Source organism: Nyctereutes procyonoides, unplaced genomic scaffold (assembly GCF_905146905.1).
Source record: "Nyctereutes procyonoides isolate TBG_1078 unplaced genomic scaffold, NYPRO_anot_genome, whole genome shotgun sequence".
Taxonomy (NCBI): Eukaryota; Metazoa; Chordata; class Mammalia; order Carnivora; family Canidae; genus Nyctereutes; species Nyctereutes procyonoides.
In genome coordinates, this window is record NW_026575041.1 from 2,898,007 (window position 1) to 2,915,764 (window position 17,758).

General features: G+C 46.5%; 1 protein-coding gene across 1 annotated transcript; it reads left to right on the forward strand.

Annotated features, from left to right (window-relative positions):
• Nucleotides 1-4,800: 4,800 nt before the first annotated feature.
• On the forward strand, nt 4,801-17,318 carry DNAJB13 (DnaJ heat shock protein family (Hsp40) member B13). The gene is made up of 8 exons (XM_055320792.1): nt 4,801-4,884; nt 9,246-9,349; nt 10,235-10,396; nt 12,726-12,883; nt 14,117-14,230; nt 15,345-15,458; nt 16,354-16,430; nt 17,007-17,318. The coding sequence occupies exons 1-8, from the start codon at nt 4,817-4,819 to the stop codon at nt 17,158-17,160; spliced, it is 951 nt and encodes a 316-aa protein (XP_055176767.1). The 5' UTR covers nt 4,801-4,816; the 3' UTR covers nt 17,161-17,318.
• Nucleotides 17,319-17,758: the final 440 nt, after the last annotated feature.

Sequence of the window (17,758 nt, forward strand, 5' to 3'; positions counted from 1 at the left end):
CGAATCCCACGTCGGGCTCCCGGTGCATGGAGCCTGCTTCTCCCTCTGCCTATGTCTCTGCCTCTCTCCCTCTCTCTGTGACTATCATAAATAAATAAAAATTAAAAAAAAATTAAAAAAAAAGATGAATGGATAAAGAAGGTGTGGCTTATGTATACGATGGAATATTACTCAGCCATTAGAAACGATAAATACCCACCATTTGCTTCGACGTGGATGGAACTGGAGGGTATTATGCTGAGTGAAATAAGTCAATCGGAGAAGGACAAACATTATATGGTCTCATTCATTTGGGGAATATAAATAATACTGAAAGGGAATAGAAGGGAAGGGAGAAGAATGGGTAGGAAATATCAGAAAGGGAGACAGAACATGGAAGACTCCTAACTCTGGGAAACGAACTAGGGGTGGTGGAAGGGGAGGAGGGCGGGGGGTGGGGGTGACTGGGTGGTGGGCACTGAGGGGGACACTTGACAGGATGAGCACTGGGTGTTATTCTGTATGTTGGCAAATTGAACACCAATAAAAAATAAATTTATTATTTAAAAAAAAAAGAGCCCAATACAAAAATGGGCAAAAGACACAAATAGGCATTTCACGATAAAAAACAAATGGGCAATAAACATGAAAAGATGCTCAATAAAAAAATGCAAATCAAATCTACAATGAGATGCAATTCACATCTGTCTTGGCAGACATTTAAAAAATTGACATCAGGGGTGCCTGGCTGGTTCAGTGGGTACAGCATGCAACTCTTGATCTCAGGGTTGTGAGTTTAAGCCCCACATTGGGCATGGAGCCTAGTTAAAATAAGATTTTATATATATATAATCACATGTGATATATATGTGTGATTATATATATATATATATATATATACACATGAGCTTTAAAAGAAAATTTAAAACTTGACATCAAGAATTGGTGAGGGGGGATCCCTGGGTGGCGCAGCAGTTTGGCGCCTGCCTTTGGCCCGGGGCGCGATCCTGGAGACCCGGGATCGAGTCCCACATCAGGCTCCCAGGGCATGGAGCCTGCTTCTCCCTCTGCCTGTGTCTCTGCCTCTCTCTCTCTCTTTCTCTCTCTCTCTCTCTGTGACTATCATAAATAAATAAATAAATAAATAAATAAATAAATAAATAAATAAATACCAAAACAAGACATGAAGGACATTTAAAAAAAAAAAAAAGAATTGGTGAGGATGTGAAACAAAAAGGAGCTCTCAGACATGGCTATTTTGCCAGTGTAAATTAGAATAACCACATCAGAAAACTGACATTACCTTGCAAAATTGATGCATATACCCAATGTTCAGCGTCAACAGAGAATGCTATACAGCCTCTGTGTAAATAAATCACACAAATACATACCATTTGCATAAATGATTCCATTTATTTAAAGTTCAAATACATGAAAAGATAAATGTTGGGAATATATGCAGTGGTGTGCTGAAGCTGGTTCTAACAGCTTGAGAGAACTTGGCAAATGCTACAAATCAGGGCTATTTTTTTTCCTTCTGGTAAGCTGGTTGTTAAATATTTACAGGTATATGACAGGATATGCATAGCAATGAAACAATAAAAGCAAGAGAATACTAAACAGGTAGAGAAGGGCACACAGGGGCAACATGCCTTCAATAAGGAATGTTCTAATGCTGATACTCTTTTGTGCATACAAATTTATTCATAAGAAAAACAAAATAATAAGAGTTAGCTTGGTCGAAGCCAGAGTCAGTGGTGTGTGTGGTTTGGCGGGTCTGAGGAGAGGTAGCCGCAGAGGTGAATGTGAGACAGTGGTTAGCTGGGGCAATTACAAGCATGTTTTTCATGCTTAAGCATTCTGACAAGCAAGGAGCAAGGGGGGTTGTTGTACCCTGGGGTGAGAGATTAGGGTAGATAGAGCGGGAGCAGATCAATGATTGGCTGTGTGCCAGGGTAAGCAGTTTGGATTAACTTTGAGCAATGTGGAGTATAGTCTTGGCAGGGTAGAGACAAGGTAGGCAGGACAGTGAGGAAGTTAGAGTGGCTTCGCTGAAAGGTGAAAGCCAAAGCAGGACCTTGGCTCTGAGGAGGAAGAGCAGAGGAGGGGCTTGTGAGGTACCTAGAAGTTTGTAAAATGGACTGAGCTTGGTGACTTAATGGTTGTGAGATGTGGAAAACGGTGCTTCTGCCCTCTAGGGAAGGAGGAGGGCAGAATTCTCCCCTCTAGGGAGAGCAGAATTCCCCACTCTTCAAGGGCAGACCACGGAATGGCTTCCTTCCTGTTGGGGCCAGGCGGGAAGAGAAACTCCTCAAGATGGCGGATACCCCAAAACGGCTGAGGTTCCTCCACCTGGGACGTCAATGGACCAATGACCTGCTGACAGCTTGACGCAGACCCTTAGACCTCTCCTTTGGACTTCCCCAACCGGACCCAATGCCCTTCAAACCCCAGAGGAGGAAGTCACCTTTGACCGAATTGCAATCCTTCCTTTGCATATGAGCCAACCAATAGGAAACCGTTCTGCCTTACAACGTTATGTAAACCCTCTGCCATCTTGTCTTGGCGCGACTTCCCCGACTCACTCTTTCCCTCCGTGAGTCGTGGAACCTCGCCCGAGGGTGCCTGCAATAAAATCTGTTCTTGGACCCTCGCTTGCCTTGGCGGTCTCATTTCCATTTAGTTACTAAAAAACCTAACACTTCCAAGAGGTACAATCCAGAAAGGAGGAAACAAAAGTAATTTGTGGTCAGTGGAGAGAAACCTGACAAACACAACTTTAGCAGAAAAAAGTCAACATCACTGGTGTTGGCGATGATGTGGAGAAAAATAAACACTGTAAACTGTTAGTGGGAGTGCCAACTGGTGCAGCAACTGTGAAAAACAGCATGGAGATTCCTCAAGAAGTTAAAAATAGAACTACCTTATGCACAGTAATTGCACTGTTGAGTACCCCAAAAATACAAAAACACTAATTCATCCCTGTCAAGAAAGCCCCACTTTTATCTCTTCCTATATTTATAGCAGCGTTATTTACAATAGCCAAATTATGGAAACAGCTCAAGTGTCCATTGGTACACGAATGAATAAAGAAGTGTGTTTGGGCAAGGGAATATTGTTCGGCCACAGAAAAGAAGGAAATCCTGCCATTTGCAACAGCATAGATGGAACTAGAGAGTTTTATGCTAAGCAAAATAAGCCAATCAGAGAAAGATAAATACAGTGTGATTTCACTCATAGGTGGAATTTAAGAAACAAAACAAACGAACATGGTGGGGGAGTGGAAAGGGGGAGAAATGAGAGGAAAACCAAGAAACAGACTCTTAACTATAGAGAACAAACTGATGGTCACCAGAGGGGAGGTGGGTGGGGGGATGGGTGAAACAGGCGATGGGGATTAAGAAGTGCTCGGTGGGATCCCTGGGTGGCGCAGCGGTTTGGCGCTTGCCTTTGGCCCAGGGCGCGATCCTGGAGACCTGGGATCGAATCCCACGTCGGGCTCCCGGTGCATGGAACCTGCTTCTCCCTCTGCCTATGTCTCTGCCTCTCTCTCTAGCTCTCTCTCTGTGACTATCATAAATTAAAAAAAAAAAAATTAAAAAAAAATAAGTGCTCGGTGCTGAGCCCTGGGTGATGCATGGAATTGTTGAATCACTGTATCGTACACTTGAAACTAATTTAACACTGTATGTTAACTATACTGGAATTAAAATTAAAAATATGTCACTAAATTGAGCATTCAAAAAAACCCTGGTGTATCAATATTATTGTGACAAATATATCTTATTCATGTAAGCCACTCATAATACAGGAAACTTAAAAAAATACAGAAAAAAATCATACAGGAAACTAGGTATGGGGTATATGGGAATTTTTTTTACATGGGAATTTTGAACTGTATTCCCAACTTTTCTGAAAATCTAAAATTATTCTACAGTGTAAAACCTATTTTTAAAAAATCAACTCAATACATTTGTTCTGAAACTTTTTTTAAAAAAAGATTTTACTTATTTATGAGAGAGAAAAAGTGTTGGAGGAGGTGGAGAGGCAGAGCGAGGAGAAAGAGTCTCAAGCCCACTCTGACTTCACACTGAACTTGGAGCTCCAGCAGGGTTCCCTGTCACAACCCTGAGATCATGACCTGAGCCAAAACCAGGAGTTGGACCTTCAACTGACTGCCCCACCCAGGCGCCCCTGTTCTGATAACTTTTCATTAAAACTAATTGCTGGGCAGCCCCGGTGGCGCAGCAGTTTAGCGCCGCCTGCAGCCCAGGGTGTGATTCTGGAGACCCGGGATCGAGGCCCACATTGGGCTCCTTGCATGGAGCCTGCTTCTCCCTCTGCCTGTGTCTCTGCCTCTCTCTCTCTCTCTGTGTGTCTCTCATGAATAAATAAATAAAATCTTTAAAAAAATAAAAAAATAATAAAAATAATTGCTACTTTCCTAGGGTACCTGGGTGGCTCAGTGGTTGAGCATCTGCCTTTGGCTCAGGTCATCCCAGGGTCTTGGGATCGAGTCTCACATCAGGAGCCTGCTTCTGTGTCTGCCTATGTCTCTGCCTCTCTCTGTGCGTCTCTCATGAATAAATAAATAAAATCTAAAAAAAAAAATTCTGAGTTGAGTGACCTTTATCAGGTTCACAGAATCAGCCCCTGTTCTTCCAATTCTTCTATTGGCTTTTCTGTGAAGCAAAACTGAGCAGGAGGTTTGCTTAGGCAGGAAGGACTACCACTCCCAGAGCGCCCCTGTGCGGTTGTCAGAGCAACCAAAGAATGCAGTCTAACAGCCCTGCTGGTGTCAGGATTACCCAAGGACTGAGTGCCTTGCCAACCAGCCATGGGCCAGGATTATTACTCGGTGCTCCAGATCACTCGAAATTCAGAGGATGCCGAGATCAAGAAGGCGTAAGTTGGGGTTGGATTGAGGCTTTCGGGGTGTGTGGAGAAAACCCCACCTTTATCTCTTCCAAACTGAGCTTTCTTGCACAGCTTAAGGCAGGCAAGGTAAACCTTGTTTTTTCTTGCATATTTATAGCCTGGGTTTGGGCTGGGTCAGAGTTCTCAATCCATCATCCTTTATCCCCTCTACTCTGTCTCCCCTCCTGGATATGCTGGTTTTCCTAGGAATAAAAATCGAGCAAAGGAGACATTTGAACTTTATCCTGATTATGGAGAACCAAAGGAACAGAAAGTGACCTGGCCAGATGGATGTGTTTCAGATTTTATTCTGGCCATTATAATGAATTTTTGATGTTGAACTGCATTTCTCAATACTTTCATCAGGTCATGGGGACTTTGTGGTCCATTTCCAAGAAAGTCAAGGACAGGAGTCAGCACATTTTTATGGAAAAAAATGTGGTCTTGGGGGGCACCTGGATGGCTCAGTTGGTTAAGCATCTGACTTGATTTCGACTTGGGTCATGATCTCGGGGTTGTGAGATTGATCCCTGAATTGGGCTCCACATTGAGCCTGCTTGGGATTCTCACTTTCCCTCTGTTCCTTCCCGCTACCTCTGCACCATCCCCCCACCCCCCCACCCCAGCTCCCTGTGCTTGCTCTCACGTGTGCTCTCTCTCAAAAAAAAAAAAAAAAAAAGAAAAGAAAAGAAAGGTTTTTTGATGAATATTTATTGGGTGCCTACCCTATGGTTAGGTGCAGTGGTAGCAGCTGGAGATATAATCATGAATCAGATACGCAGCTTAATTTTGGTGGTGAATACAGATGTTGAATAAGTCATAAGTGTGATGAGTGTTACAGAAGGGGAAGAACAGAATGCTATGGAAACTTATTTTAGGAGACAGACTCTTTCAGAGGCTGTCATGATAACCAAGGCAGAAGATGAAGCTTGAAAAAGGATACTGGGCTGGAGAGAGGAGAGAGAATGGATTTAGCTATTAATTGGGTCATTGAAGGGTAAAGAAAAAGGGAGGAATCTGGGATAATATAGTTAATTAAGTTGGGTAGTGATACAGTTTTTGAATGTGCAGATACTGTTCTGAGAACCTTCCATTGTTATTTCATTTAATCCTCACAACTCTGAGAAGTAGGTACTGTTATCCCAAGGCCATGTGCCTAGTAAATGGCAGAACCAGTATCCAGACACCATGCCTACTGTGAGTCAGGTCCTGTAGGGCATTTATGTGGGGTAAGGGGAGAGAATCTACAGTGTAGCTGGAGAAAAAAGACACAAACTCATGAGACAATTACAGAACAATTCAGGATATTGTGTGATGTCACCCACTGTTCAGAGCATCTCCTTGGCCAGTGGGAGCCATTTAGGGAGAGGTCACAGGAGTTGGAATGCAGAAATACATGCCCAGCTTAAACACTGGAAACACCCAGGCCTGAATTTAGTTTCTCCTACCTGCTAGCTGTGTGACGTGGACAAATTAACCACTCTGAGCCTCTGCTTTCCCATCTCTAAAATAATAATTATAAGGTTTGGGGCACCTGGTTGGTTCAGTGGGTTGGCTCAGGTCATGATCCCAGGGTCCTGGGATCGCTCCCTGTTTCCCCCTCTCCTGCCATCCCTTCTGCTTGTGCTGTCTTGCACAATCTCTCTCTCTCTCCCTCAAATAAATAAATTCTTTAAGAAAAATAATAATTAATTATAAGGGTTGTTGTGGTATTGACATGGAATTTTTAAAAATATTTTATTCATTTATTCATAGAGACACAGAGAGAGAAAGAGAGGCAGAGACACAGGCAGAGGGAGAAGCAGGCATCATACAGAGAGCTTGACTGGGACTCCATCCCGGGTCTCCAGGATCACGCCCTGGGCTGCAGGTGGCGCTAAACCGCTGCCCTTGACATGGAATTATATGAGATAATGAACATGAAATGCCCAGCAATCATTTGTAGCAAAAAACCATGTCATATAAAGAGTGATTAAAAGAACCACGTGTATTTCATACTATAGTTCTTAACCCTTCTCTCTCTCTCTCTCTCTCTCTCTCTCTCTCTTTAAGATTTTATTTATTTATTCATAAGAGACACAGGAAGAGAGAGAGGCAGACACACAGGCAGAAGGAGAAGCAGGCTCCATGAAGGGAGCCGGCCATGGGACTCAACCCCGGGTCTCCAGGATCACACCCTGGGGCGAAGGCGGTGCTAAACGGCTGAGCCACCCAGACTGCCCCATTTTCCCCCTTCTCTCTTATAACAACTTTAAGAGATGAGTCCCATACGAGAGCAACTAGATTTTGATGCCCCACCTCAAATGCTGAATGTATAAAATAAAGAAAAGCACTGTGATGATTCCTAATTGCCTAGCTATTTACCTTCTCAGTATCTCTCATTCGGTCTAGGCTGCTGCATCCAAGCTGTGACTCCACTCCATCTTGCCCACTCAGGGAAACAGAGTGGTGGCGCTGAGGGCAAATATTACAACCACTCAAATTTATATGAAAATGGAACTCTTCTCAAACCTACTTACTTTTACTTGTTCTCTCCATAACTGATTTTGACCTTTGTAACTGAGAAGGGCTGGTTTCAAAGCTTCAAGGAGGTCATGACAATTGTCTTGAAGTCAATCAAGGTATACAAAGTATATTAGAGAATGAAAATGTGTTTGGTTTTGGGCTCGTTGAGTTTGTGGGGCCTGTGGGATATTGGAGAGGAGATACCAAGATGGCAGCTGGATACAGAAGTCTGGAGCTCAGGGTCCTAGTTTCAGAGATTTGGGAGTGGTCAGTGAGTGAGTGGTACTCAAAGCCTTGGGATAGATGAGCCTGTGCACAAACGGTATGTGGAGTGAGAAGAAAAGGAGCAGAAGGGGTCACTAGCATAGAAGGCGTGAGCAGGGCAGAGGAGCTGCACTCTGACCCAGCAGAGGGTACACAGGGTCAGATTTGTACTAAGCTGTTCAGGGGCATGCACTGATGCCCTCCTTTGGCTCCTCCAGACCCATTCCCTACCTTTCTGTAACCCTGCTTTCTGCACTGGAAGCTGGGCCATCTGAACTGCATCGATAGATGCCCTGGCCTTCAGACTTCCTAACGCATTCCACTAAAGACAGCCCAAGGGGATCCCTGGGTGGCGCAGCGGTTTAGCGCCTGCCTTTGGCCCAGGGCGCGATCCTGGAGACCCGGGATCGAATCCCACATCGCGCTCCCGGTGCATGGAGCCTGCTTCTCCCTCTGCCTGTGTCTCTGCCTCTCTCTCTCTGTGTAACTAAAATAAATAAATAAATAAATAAATAAATAAATAAATAAATAAATAAATAGAAATTTAAAAAAAAAAAAAGACAGCCCAAGGCAGGTGGTTGGGAGGGAGGAGAGTAGGGCTGGGATATTTATTCCCAGCTCCCTTCCTATGAGGGCTCTTCAGGTTGGCTATATTCCTTAACCGAAGATGACAGCTCCTGCCAAGGGCCCCCATCCACATACACTCCTGTGGGATTTTGTTAACTTCTCCCTCCACTCACTCCTATAGGCTCGGGTGGTCAGGATGCCTCAGGGCTCCTGGCCTCGGGCTACAGCATCGTCCCCTGTGGTTATCCTCCCTACTTCCCACACTTTAGTGAGTGGCCCCTTATTAAACCATCCACAAATCACCCACTTCCTAACAGCTCTTTGCTCCTGGAACACTGATGATACAGATTTTCAGAAGCTGTAGGCATCGCCTCACTGAGTGGTGGGACTGGGCAGATAAGAAGCCGAGAAAGGAATGAGCACAGAAGTGGGAGACAGTAAAAGGGCCTGACATGTGCTGAGTGCCTCTCTGTACCTGGCCCTTTGATATCTTATTTTACCTAGTCTTCCCAAGAAGCCTGTGTGTCAGTTCAGATATTAGGATTAGATTTGCAAGAAATGTACTGGGGGAAATACGTGTGAGGGTGAAGGGGGACCAGCAGTGTGCAGGGGGTGACTTCAGACCCCAGAGCAGGAAGAAACAGCTGGATGGGGAGGGCTGTGTGTGGAGTGGTCTGGAGAAAAATCACAGCTGGGTCATTCAGTAGGAGTCCTGAGGCAGAGGTCCTCCTGTGTCCTACAGGAATGCACCAGCACTAACATCCCCACCATGCTTAGGCACTGGCTGGAGCAATGTGAGAAAGGGTAGCCTCAGCATGAACACCCAGGGCAGGCAGCTACACTTTTCACCCATTGGGTTCTCTTTCAGGCCATATGAGCCATATACCGCCTTGGCCACTACAGCCCTGATTTTATAGCTGAGAACATCAAAGCAGTAGACAGCAGAGCCAGCTCTGAACCATGATCTGCACCTCAGGCCCATGTATGACTTATGTGAATCTTCCCTCCTCTAGGTACCGGAAACTGGCCCTTAAGAACCACCCTCTCAAGTCCGGTGAGCCTTCCTCAGCAGAGACATTCAGGCAAATAGCAGAGGCCTATGATGTGCTGAGTGACCGTGAGTGACCCCATGCATCTCTGCTGCTCACCTCTATTTTGATATCATTCCTTAAGTCTCTGGGTATTGGACGTTCTGAGGGGGCCCAACAGAGAGTAAGCATTCTTCTTCCCTGCCTAGAGTCTGAACAAACTTGGAAAGAAAATAGCATGGGGATGCCTGGGTGGCTCAGCGGTTAAGCATCTGCCTTCCGGCTCAGGGTGTGATCCTGGAGTCCCGGGATCGAGTCCCACATCGGGCTCCCTGCATGGAGCCTGCTTCTCCTGCCTAAGTCTCTCTCTCTCTCTCTCTCTTTCTCTCTTTCTCTCTCTCACAAATAAATAAAATCTTAAAAAAAAAAAAGAAAGAAAGAAAATAGCATGCAGAACTGCTTCTCTCTGTAGTCACAAGTGAAGGTTGACATGGCATGGAGAGCCCCTGATTAAGGTGATCTGATCAAACAGTCTCAGCTGGGCAGGACCTGGATTTCAAAGCTCTAGGATTGGCAGCTCTAGAATTCTTGGATTCTAGAATTTCAAGGTGCTAGGATTCTATTTGCCCCAGATAAAACAGTAGCAATGATGATGAGGTTAGCCAAATTCCAGGACAGCAACCTGACCGGTAATCTCTAGATCCTTCCTCCAGTCCTCTCCCACCTCATGGCCCCCAGCAGGTCTCCACCTTTCCTGGCTCCCTTCCTGACTATAGAACCATACATAGATGCACCCACAATGAAATTAAACCCCTAACTTTTAGGGTCTCCCTCCAAGAATGCCAGATAACAGGCAATTTAGAAATAAGGTTGCTTTTACCCTTTTCTCTACCGTGTATCTCCCTGCTTCCCAGCCCAGCAGCTATCTTAGTTGCCAAGGCTGGCCCCCTCCTCAAGGTGACACATATCCACAGCTGTGAAGAGAGGCATCTATGACAAGTTTGGAGAAGAGGGCCTCAAGGGCGGAATTCCTTTGGAATATGGATCCCAGACCCCTTGGACAACTGGTTACGTCTTCCATGGCAACCCTGAAAAGGTTTTCCATGAGTTCTTCGGAGGAGACAACCCCTTTGGTGGTAAGAGGCCCAGCCTACCCGTTTGCCTTACTGGGAAAGGACACAGCTATAAAAGGTGCTTTTCTTTAAATCCTTTTGTTTTGTTTAAGAAATAGATATAATGTATGGTAAAAAAATTTTTATTAAAAAAGAAATCAATTCTAGCCTTTATTCCTTCTCCAGAAGCAGCCACTTCCTTAATAGTTTATGTATCCTTCCAGAAATTTTCTATGCATTTATAAGCATGTATTTATCTTTACATATAAGCCTTTAATTAAGGAAAAAAGACTTGTACACACTGATTTTTTTCACTGAGTATATCTTGGAGATTATCTTATTATATACCATATTATATACAGATCTACTTCATTCATTTTAATAGCTGCATCATATTTTGTTATACAAGATATGTTAGATGAGTATATGGATGGATGGGTGGATGATCCCAGGTCCCAGACAAACAGACAAAGAGCTGATTTCTGAGGCTCAGGGTCATCTTGCAAGGACAATTACCCTTCAGACCTGTCTTCCTGTCTCCAGGTACGCAAATTAGAGAGTCTATGTTTCACCGCCTGTTCCTCTGCAGCCCATTCCCCAGGCTATCTTACAGCCTTTCAGCATTTCAAAAGTTCTCTCTTCCTTCCTTTTCTCCATGTTAATGAAAAGCGAGTTATAGTTGACTGCCTGTCTACCTCAGAGACCCCTCCCACCATGCATTGCCTTCACCTGTCTGCCAGAAGAAGCTAAGTTTATGAACCCCATGTGTGACTGGACAAAGCAGGGGACTTGGAGTCAGGCCTGTTTCAAATCCATGCACTGCCACTTATGAGTTGTGTGATTCTGGGCAAGTCTCTTCACTGCTCTGAAACCTCAACTTCCTTACTGTTAAATGGCTATAATAGTCCATTCCTCACACATCATTATCAAATGAGATAATGCACTTTATAAAGCCATTATGAACATGGGCTTTGCAGACTGAAAGATATCATACAATGGATCTGTCTCTTCCAAGGACAGGTACATGGAAAAGAGGCAGCTCTGAGGAGCCAAACCAAGCTTATAAGGGGCATTACTTTCAAGGTTTGGGCCCCTCAGGCAGTGCTCAGAAGCTATACTGCCACAGTGCTTCACCTTAGGGATTCTGTGTCCCATCTCCCTGCAGGGCCAAGAGACTAGGCTTTCCTATATAACCTGGATATTGGAGTGTCTACCTGGTACATCACCCTGCTGGGTGGACAAATGAATTCAGTGACACAAGAAGGGACCAGGTAATTCACAGGTCTCTTGATTAGTTATCACATCATAGTGGGGCACAGTATGGTGCTGCTGCCTTGTTCTCCCTAACCTCAAGTCGTACCATTCTAGCCTGTGAAGTTCATTCATGGCACTGACCATAAAAGATAGAGTATAAAAAATCTTAATTATGATAGCAACCCTTGACTCTACAGAATTTACAAAGGGCTTCACATATAGCAATAAGCAGTGGTTCGGGGTACAGGTTCAAATTGTCCTGGGTTCAGATGGACTGTGGGACTGTGAATATTTTCTTTGGCCTCTCTGGCCAATGAGATAATAGTATGAAGAGCTGAGACCAGCCCCTGATGCAGAGTAAGCTCTCTGCAAGTTTTAGCTCTTCTTCATCATCTTGTTATTGAATCCTAATGGTAGACAGCGGATCAGGCATTATTACTCCATCCCACAGAGAGGAAAACTGAAACTGAACAACTACATAGCCCTTGAAGAGACAAGGGGTCTTTGCACTGGGATGGAAGGGTAGGACAGCAAGAGGGGTTACAGGAAGGAGAGCTGGGCAGGGAAAAAAAGGAAAAAAAGAGCTTGGTAAACTCTCAAATTTGTTAAGAACCACCTCTGCCCCAGCCGCTTATCAGCTGCTGACTTCATAGAAACTTGAGTCTGGGGTCTCTAGTGGTCTTGGGCTGGGTTGGACAGTGAGGGAGAATGGAGCCTGGGGAAGGGACCTAGAATGACCCTCCCTGCTGCAGGCTAACAGCAGGAGTCATTTCTGACATACCAGAAGCTACCACCAGAGGGCACTGAGACAGCCAGCCCTGCAGGGTACTTCCTCAAGTTTACTGGGGAGGGAGTCAGAAAGTGCGGGAATATCCAAACTAGGGGATGACGCAGTGGGAAGTGGCAAGGAATGATAATCATTAGATCTGCAATTGAGGACAACTTTTTGGCCTGGCCTAACAGTCTGAGTCTGCAAGGCAGGAATGGGATGCTGGGTATTACACTTGGGGACTGAAGAGGTATGTGTGTGGAGGTGTCTATGCGTCCAAGTCCCTGGAAACAATCTCTCTTACTCCTCTCCTCTCCTCACCTCCTGCAGAGTTTTTTGATGCAGAAGAAAGTGAGATAGATTTTAACTTTGGGGGGCTCCGGGGCCGAGGAGTCAAAAAACAGGACCCCCCAATTGAACGAGACCTCTACCTATCCCTGGAAGACTTATTCTTCGGTTGCACCAAGAAAATTAAGATCTCCCGAAGGGTAAGTACTTGGCTTGCTCCTACTGGGAGCTACTACCTAGCCCCTCCCCAATCTTACAAGCAACCTCCTCCCTGTCCTCACCGGAGACTTCAGATATGGTCTCTGATGGAATCAGAAAATCTCAGATTTGGAGACCTAGGATAATAGAATTTTAGAAACTTTTTTTAAAATATATTTTTTAAGATTTTATTTATTTATTCATGAGAGACACAGAGACAGGCAGAGACATACACAGAGGGAGAAGCAGGCTCCCCAAGGGGAGCTTGATGCGGGCCTCGATCCCAGGATCACACCCTGAGCCAAAGGCAGATGTTCAACTCCTGAGCCACCCAGGCATCCCAGAATTCTAGAATCTGAAGTTGGGACAATTGAGGGTATTAGCCCAATTCTTTCCTATTGTAGGAATCTCCTCTCCAGTGTTTCTAATGGGAACAGGGTCTTTTCCTTTTCAGTTGAGCCCCATCCCTGTGGGAAGGTGGGCTCTGAATGGGAGGAGTCTCTTGTGAATTCTGCCCTCTGTGCATTACCAGACCATATCCCCAGAGCTTCATCAGTGTGTACACCCCATGAGTAAGAAGAAACAGTATGGGCATGGAGGCTGGGCTGGGGGACAGACGCCAAGGGGTCTGATTGAAGACCTTCAGTGCTCCAGGGTAGAGTCCTTGGGTTGGCCCTGTCCTATGGCCCAGCCCTACTAGTAAAGCACATGAACAAGCCCTCCTAACACCTTTGCCCAGAAGAAGAGATGCCAACTATGGCCTTGCTTTCCACAGATGGCACCCATCTGGGCATGTGATTGGGGAATGGATGGATGACATAATAGGCAATGCTCAGATATGCTGACCTCTGTGGTCTTTCTCCCTTCATGATTAAGAGACCTGCCATACCCTCAGGGCCAGAGCCTCTGGGTTGGGAGAGAGGACCTGGGTATGTGTTCATTATGCATTTGTTAGTGGCGAGGGCCATGTGATTTCTAGGGCTGGAGTTGAGGGCTTGATCAACTCATGGTAACTGCTTGGCATAACAGGCCCCAGCCCCATGACATACCTGTCATCCTGGGATAATAAATTCTTGGTTCCAGTGAATGAGGTGAGAGTGGGAATGGCTCAGGGAAGGTTTTCTCTGTTGCTGGAAGAATGAACCTGACCATAGAACCCCCCATAACATCCTTCTCATGTGAAAAGGCCAGCCGGGAAATCCCAAGCAAACCTCCCCCCTGCCATCTGGCTGCAGGTGCTGAATGAGGATGGGTACTCCTCTACTATCAAGGACAAGATTCTTACCATTGATGTGAGACCTGGTTGGAGGCAGGGCACACGGATCACCTTTGAGAAGGAAGGGGACCAGGTAAGAAGGAGGGAAGTGACTAGGGCCAGTCCTAGTGTCAGTCACCTGGGCTTGCTCATGGGTGGGAAGACTGAGGGGGAAGGAGGTGATGTATTTTGCTGCCCCTGTGAGGCCTAGTTTGGTTGGGAGCCCAGTCTGCAGAGTGGGTAAGATGACCCCCAAAATCTTTTACAAGGAACAGAGCCTCACAATTCCTCTGTGAGTGGATAGCCCAAGGCTTTTCCCCATTTTGCAGAATAGGAAACTGAGGCCCAGAGAGGTTAGGGATTTGCCCAGGGTAAAGAGCACAAGAGCTCTTCCTGATTCTCTTTGGTGCTTCCTAAATAAAGCCCAACTATAAGAGCTATTCAGAAAGTACTTATTAGTAATAATTTTAATACTATTTAATATCTTAGTGATAATCACTTATTTAAATACAAATATAAAATTATTGTTGGAGGCATACTGAATCCTTAAGTCTGAGAAAAGGCAGAGTGATGGTGTTTTCAGAGCCAACAGAGATTAATTCCTCAGCCCATACTTCTGCTCCCTTTCTCACCTGTAAATCATCTACTTCCAAAACACTCCCTTCGGGACCCAGCTCTAATGCTCCCAGCTCTGGGCAGCCTCCCCTGACCCCCCCACCTGGGTCAGTGCCTCTTGGGCTCCCTTTACCACCAGCCTGAGCATCCTGAGGACTGTGTCTGTCCCCACCCCCACTGGACAAGGGAGCTCTTGTGGGGAGGGACCAGTTTGACTCCATCCCCAGTGCCCAGAAGAGACCTCAGAAGAGTTTTGGTGACTTAATAAAGCTTGGTCGGACAGAGGCTTGCAGGAAGTTGTCTTCAAAACTTGCAGCTCAGTGTTTGGCCCACTACTTGAGGAAGTGCTCCCCTCCAGCTGAGTGAATCCTTTTGGGCATGCTCCATAGAGGAGAAGTAGTGGGAGGGCTGGATTCATCAGAGTAGGCTTCTCAGAGAAGAGGCTATGGAACCAAACTGTAAAGGTCTTTCCAGAAAACCTGGTTTAATCTTTTCATTGTTCGGATGAAAACATGAAGACCAGTAGAGGCAGGAACTTGGCCAATGGCACACAGCCAATTAGCACTTGTCAACCCTTGGCCTCTTCTGCCCAGGGCCCCAATATTATCCCAGCCGACATCATCTTCATCGTAAAGGAGAAGTTACACCCTCACTTCCGCAGGGAGAAAGACAACCTCCTTTTTGTGAACTGCATTCCCTTGGGCAAGGTAAGTGGGCAAAGTGGAGTAGAGGTGGGCAGATGAGAACGAGCAAGCAGGCCTCACTCTGCACTTACCCTGCTGCATGGTGTAGGCCTTCAGAATGAGATGAGTGCACATAGAGTCTTTGTGGCTGTCTTCAGAGACCTCTGTGTCCTCACAATCCAAGCAAGGAGTAGCACCAGCCTAGATTTTGCCTTCCTTCCCCCAGCCCACATGCAGACAGTCACTGGGTCAATTCTGCCATGGTCTACTTCTGTTGGTCCCCACAGTCCGGGTCTTAGCACCTGGATCTGCCCAGCAGGCCCTTTGGTGGCCATCCTGCCTCCTTTCCCATCTCCTCTAGGCTCTTCCTTGCACTCATCTGACTGTCATCTGACTGTGCCACATGCCTGTCTAAGCAGCTCAGGTGGCATTCAAGGCCCTCCACACTCTGCCCCCGCTGATCTCATCCCCTGCACTCCAACCAGTGTGCCCCTTGGAGCTCCTGTCGATTGGGTGCATTTTTCACACCTCCACGTTTGTGCTAGGCCCTCTGCTTGGAATGCTGTATATCCACCTTGTCTAACTGGCAAGCTCCTTCTCACCCTTATGACCTGCTACCACCACTGTGTAGCCCTCTTGTCCCACTCCAAAATGGTTTGGGGGGCTCTCCTTGGCTCCTGCAGACCCCTTTACTTCCCTTGATCATAACATATGTCATCATCAATCTTACTTACCAGACTGTGAGCTCCTGAGGGCAGGTAGTTGCTTGGCTCGCTCTCCTGTGAGACCTTGAACATTCTTTTGTCTCCTCGAGGCGGGGCTCAGGACCTGGTACTGAATAAGTTCATAAAAGTGCCTTCTAAACAGAATGGCCATGGTAATCTCCCCTCATCCCACCTTTGGTCCTGATGTCCCCTAGGCTCTAACCTGCTGCACTGTGGAATTAAAGACACTAGATGATCGTCTGCTCAACATCCCCATCAATGACATTGTCCAGTGAGTGCATCTGTTTGGGCCCTAGTTGGCAGAAGGGCTGGCCTGGGCCTTAGAGGGTAGTGTTACACTGGTCAACCTAGTGCAGTTCAGTTCTCACCAGAAAGGACAAATCCAGCCCCAGTTCTGGCCAAGCTGCATTCACCTGGTAAATGGAGTGCCTTTTTCTGACACAAGGCCACTACAGAGCCCAGAGGCCCCCCCATGTTGGGCAATCTTGGTTGCCTTCTGAACCTTTCATTAGTGTTCTGAGTTGTATCCCTTAAGTCCTTTACAGGAAAGGCCCTCTGCATGGGAAGCTTGAATCAGCAGTTGAGCACCCCCCACCCCAACAGAGGTGGAACCTCTATTCCTGAAACCCTCTTAGAGATTCAGTGTAAATAGGTTTTCAGGGGGCAGGCTGTCTGAACAAGCCACTCCCCCCCCTCCCCGCCCATCCTGTTCTGGCTGAAAAGAAACACCTGGTGGAAGCAGTACAATTGCCCCATGCCTGAGGTTATATGAGCAGGGGCAGCATAGGATCTGTCAAAGTGCTGTTTGGGGGCCCTCTAATTTCCCTTCTTTCATCCTCTGTCTCAGTCCCAAGTATTTCAAGAAGGTGCCAGGTGAGGGGATGCCACTACCTGAGGACCCCACGAAGAAGGGGGATCTCTTCATCTTCTTCGACATCCAGTTCCCTACCCGCCTCACACCCCAGAAGAAGCAGATGCTGCGCCAGGCATTGCTGACATAACTCTGGTGGCTGGGGGCTGGAGCTGGGGAGAAGGCTAGCTGAGCCTTATCTCATTCCTGCCTCAGGATGTGCAGGGGAGCCAGCCCACTGCACAAATGTGAGGATGGGATGGCATGGGACTTTTAAACTGACACAATAAAGATCTATTTCCTATCCTCCAGCTGCACTCAGGAGAATATGTTTGGAGGGAAAGGAGCTTCATATATCCCTTCTTTTGGAACAGAGGGAAGGGCAGGGCCCAGGGAACCTAGAACCTGGGTCCCTGTCCAGGTTTGTGAGTATGGCCAGGTCCCTGAGGGTTCAGGCCTGTATGCTCTCCCCTTGACAGAGTGGGACAAAATTGTGTGGCCTCTGTGGGTCCCCACTCTGCTCTGACTTCTCAGGACACAAAATCTTTAGCAGGGGCAGTCTCTAGAGTGGGATGTGGTCATACTGTAGACAGGAAACATGGAGAAGAAAACACTTGTCAAGGTCACACAGGGCAAAGTTGTCACCAGAACCTTGAAGGCCACTTCCCAGACCCACCCTGCTTAGATTCCACATAAAGGACAGTGTTGGAAATGGCTTTGGTTTTTACCCCACCAACCTCAATTCTCAT

Coding starts and splice junctions, on each gene's coding strand:
- DNAJB13 (XM_055320792.1), top strand. CDS start 4,817: ATGGGCCAGGATTATTACTCGGTGCTCCAGATCACTCGAAATTCAGAG. Junction 9,350..10,234: donor CTATGATGTGCTGAGTGACC/GTGAGTGACCCC, acceptor ACATATCCACAG/CTGTGAAGAGAGGCATCTAT. Junction 14,231..15,344: donor TTGAGAAGGAAGGGGACCAG/GTAAGAAGGAGG, acceptor TCTTCTGCCCAG/GGCCCCAATATTATCCCAGC.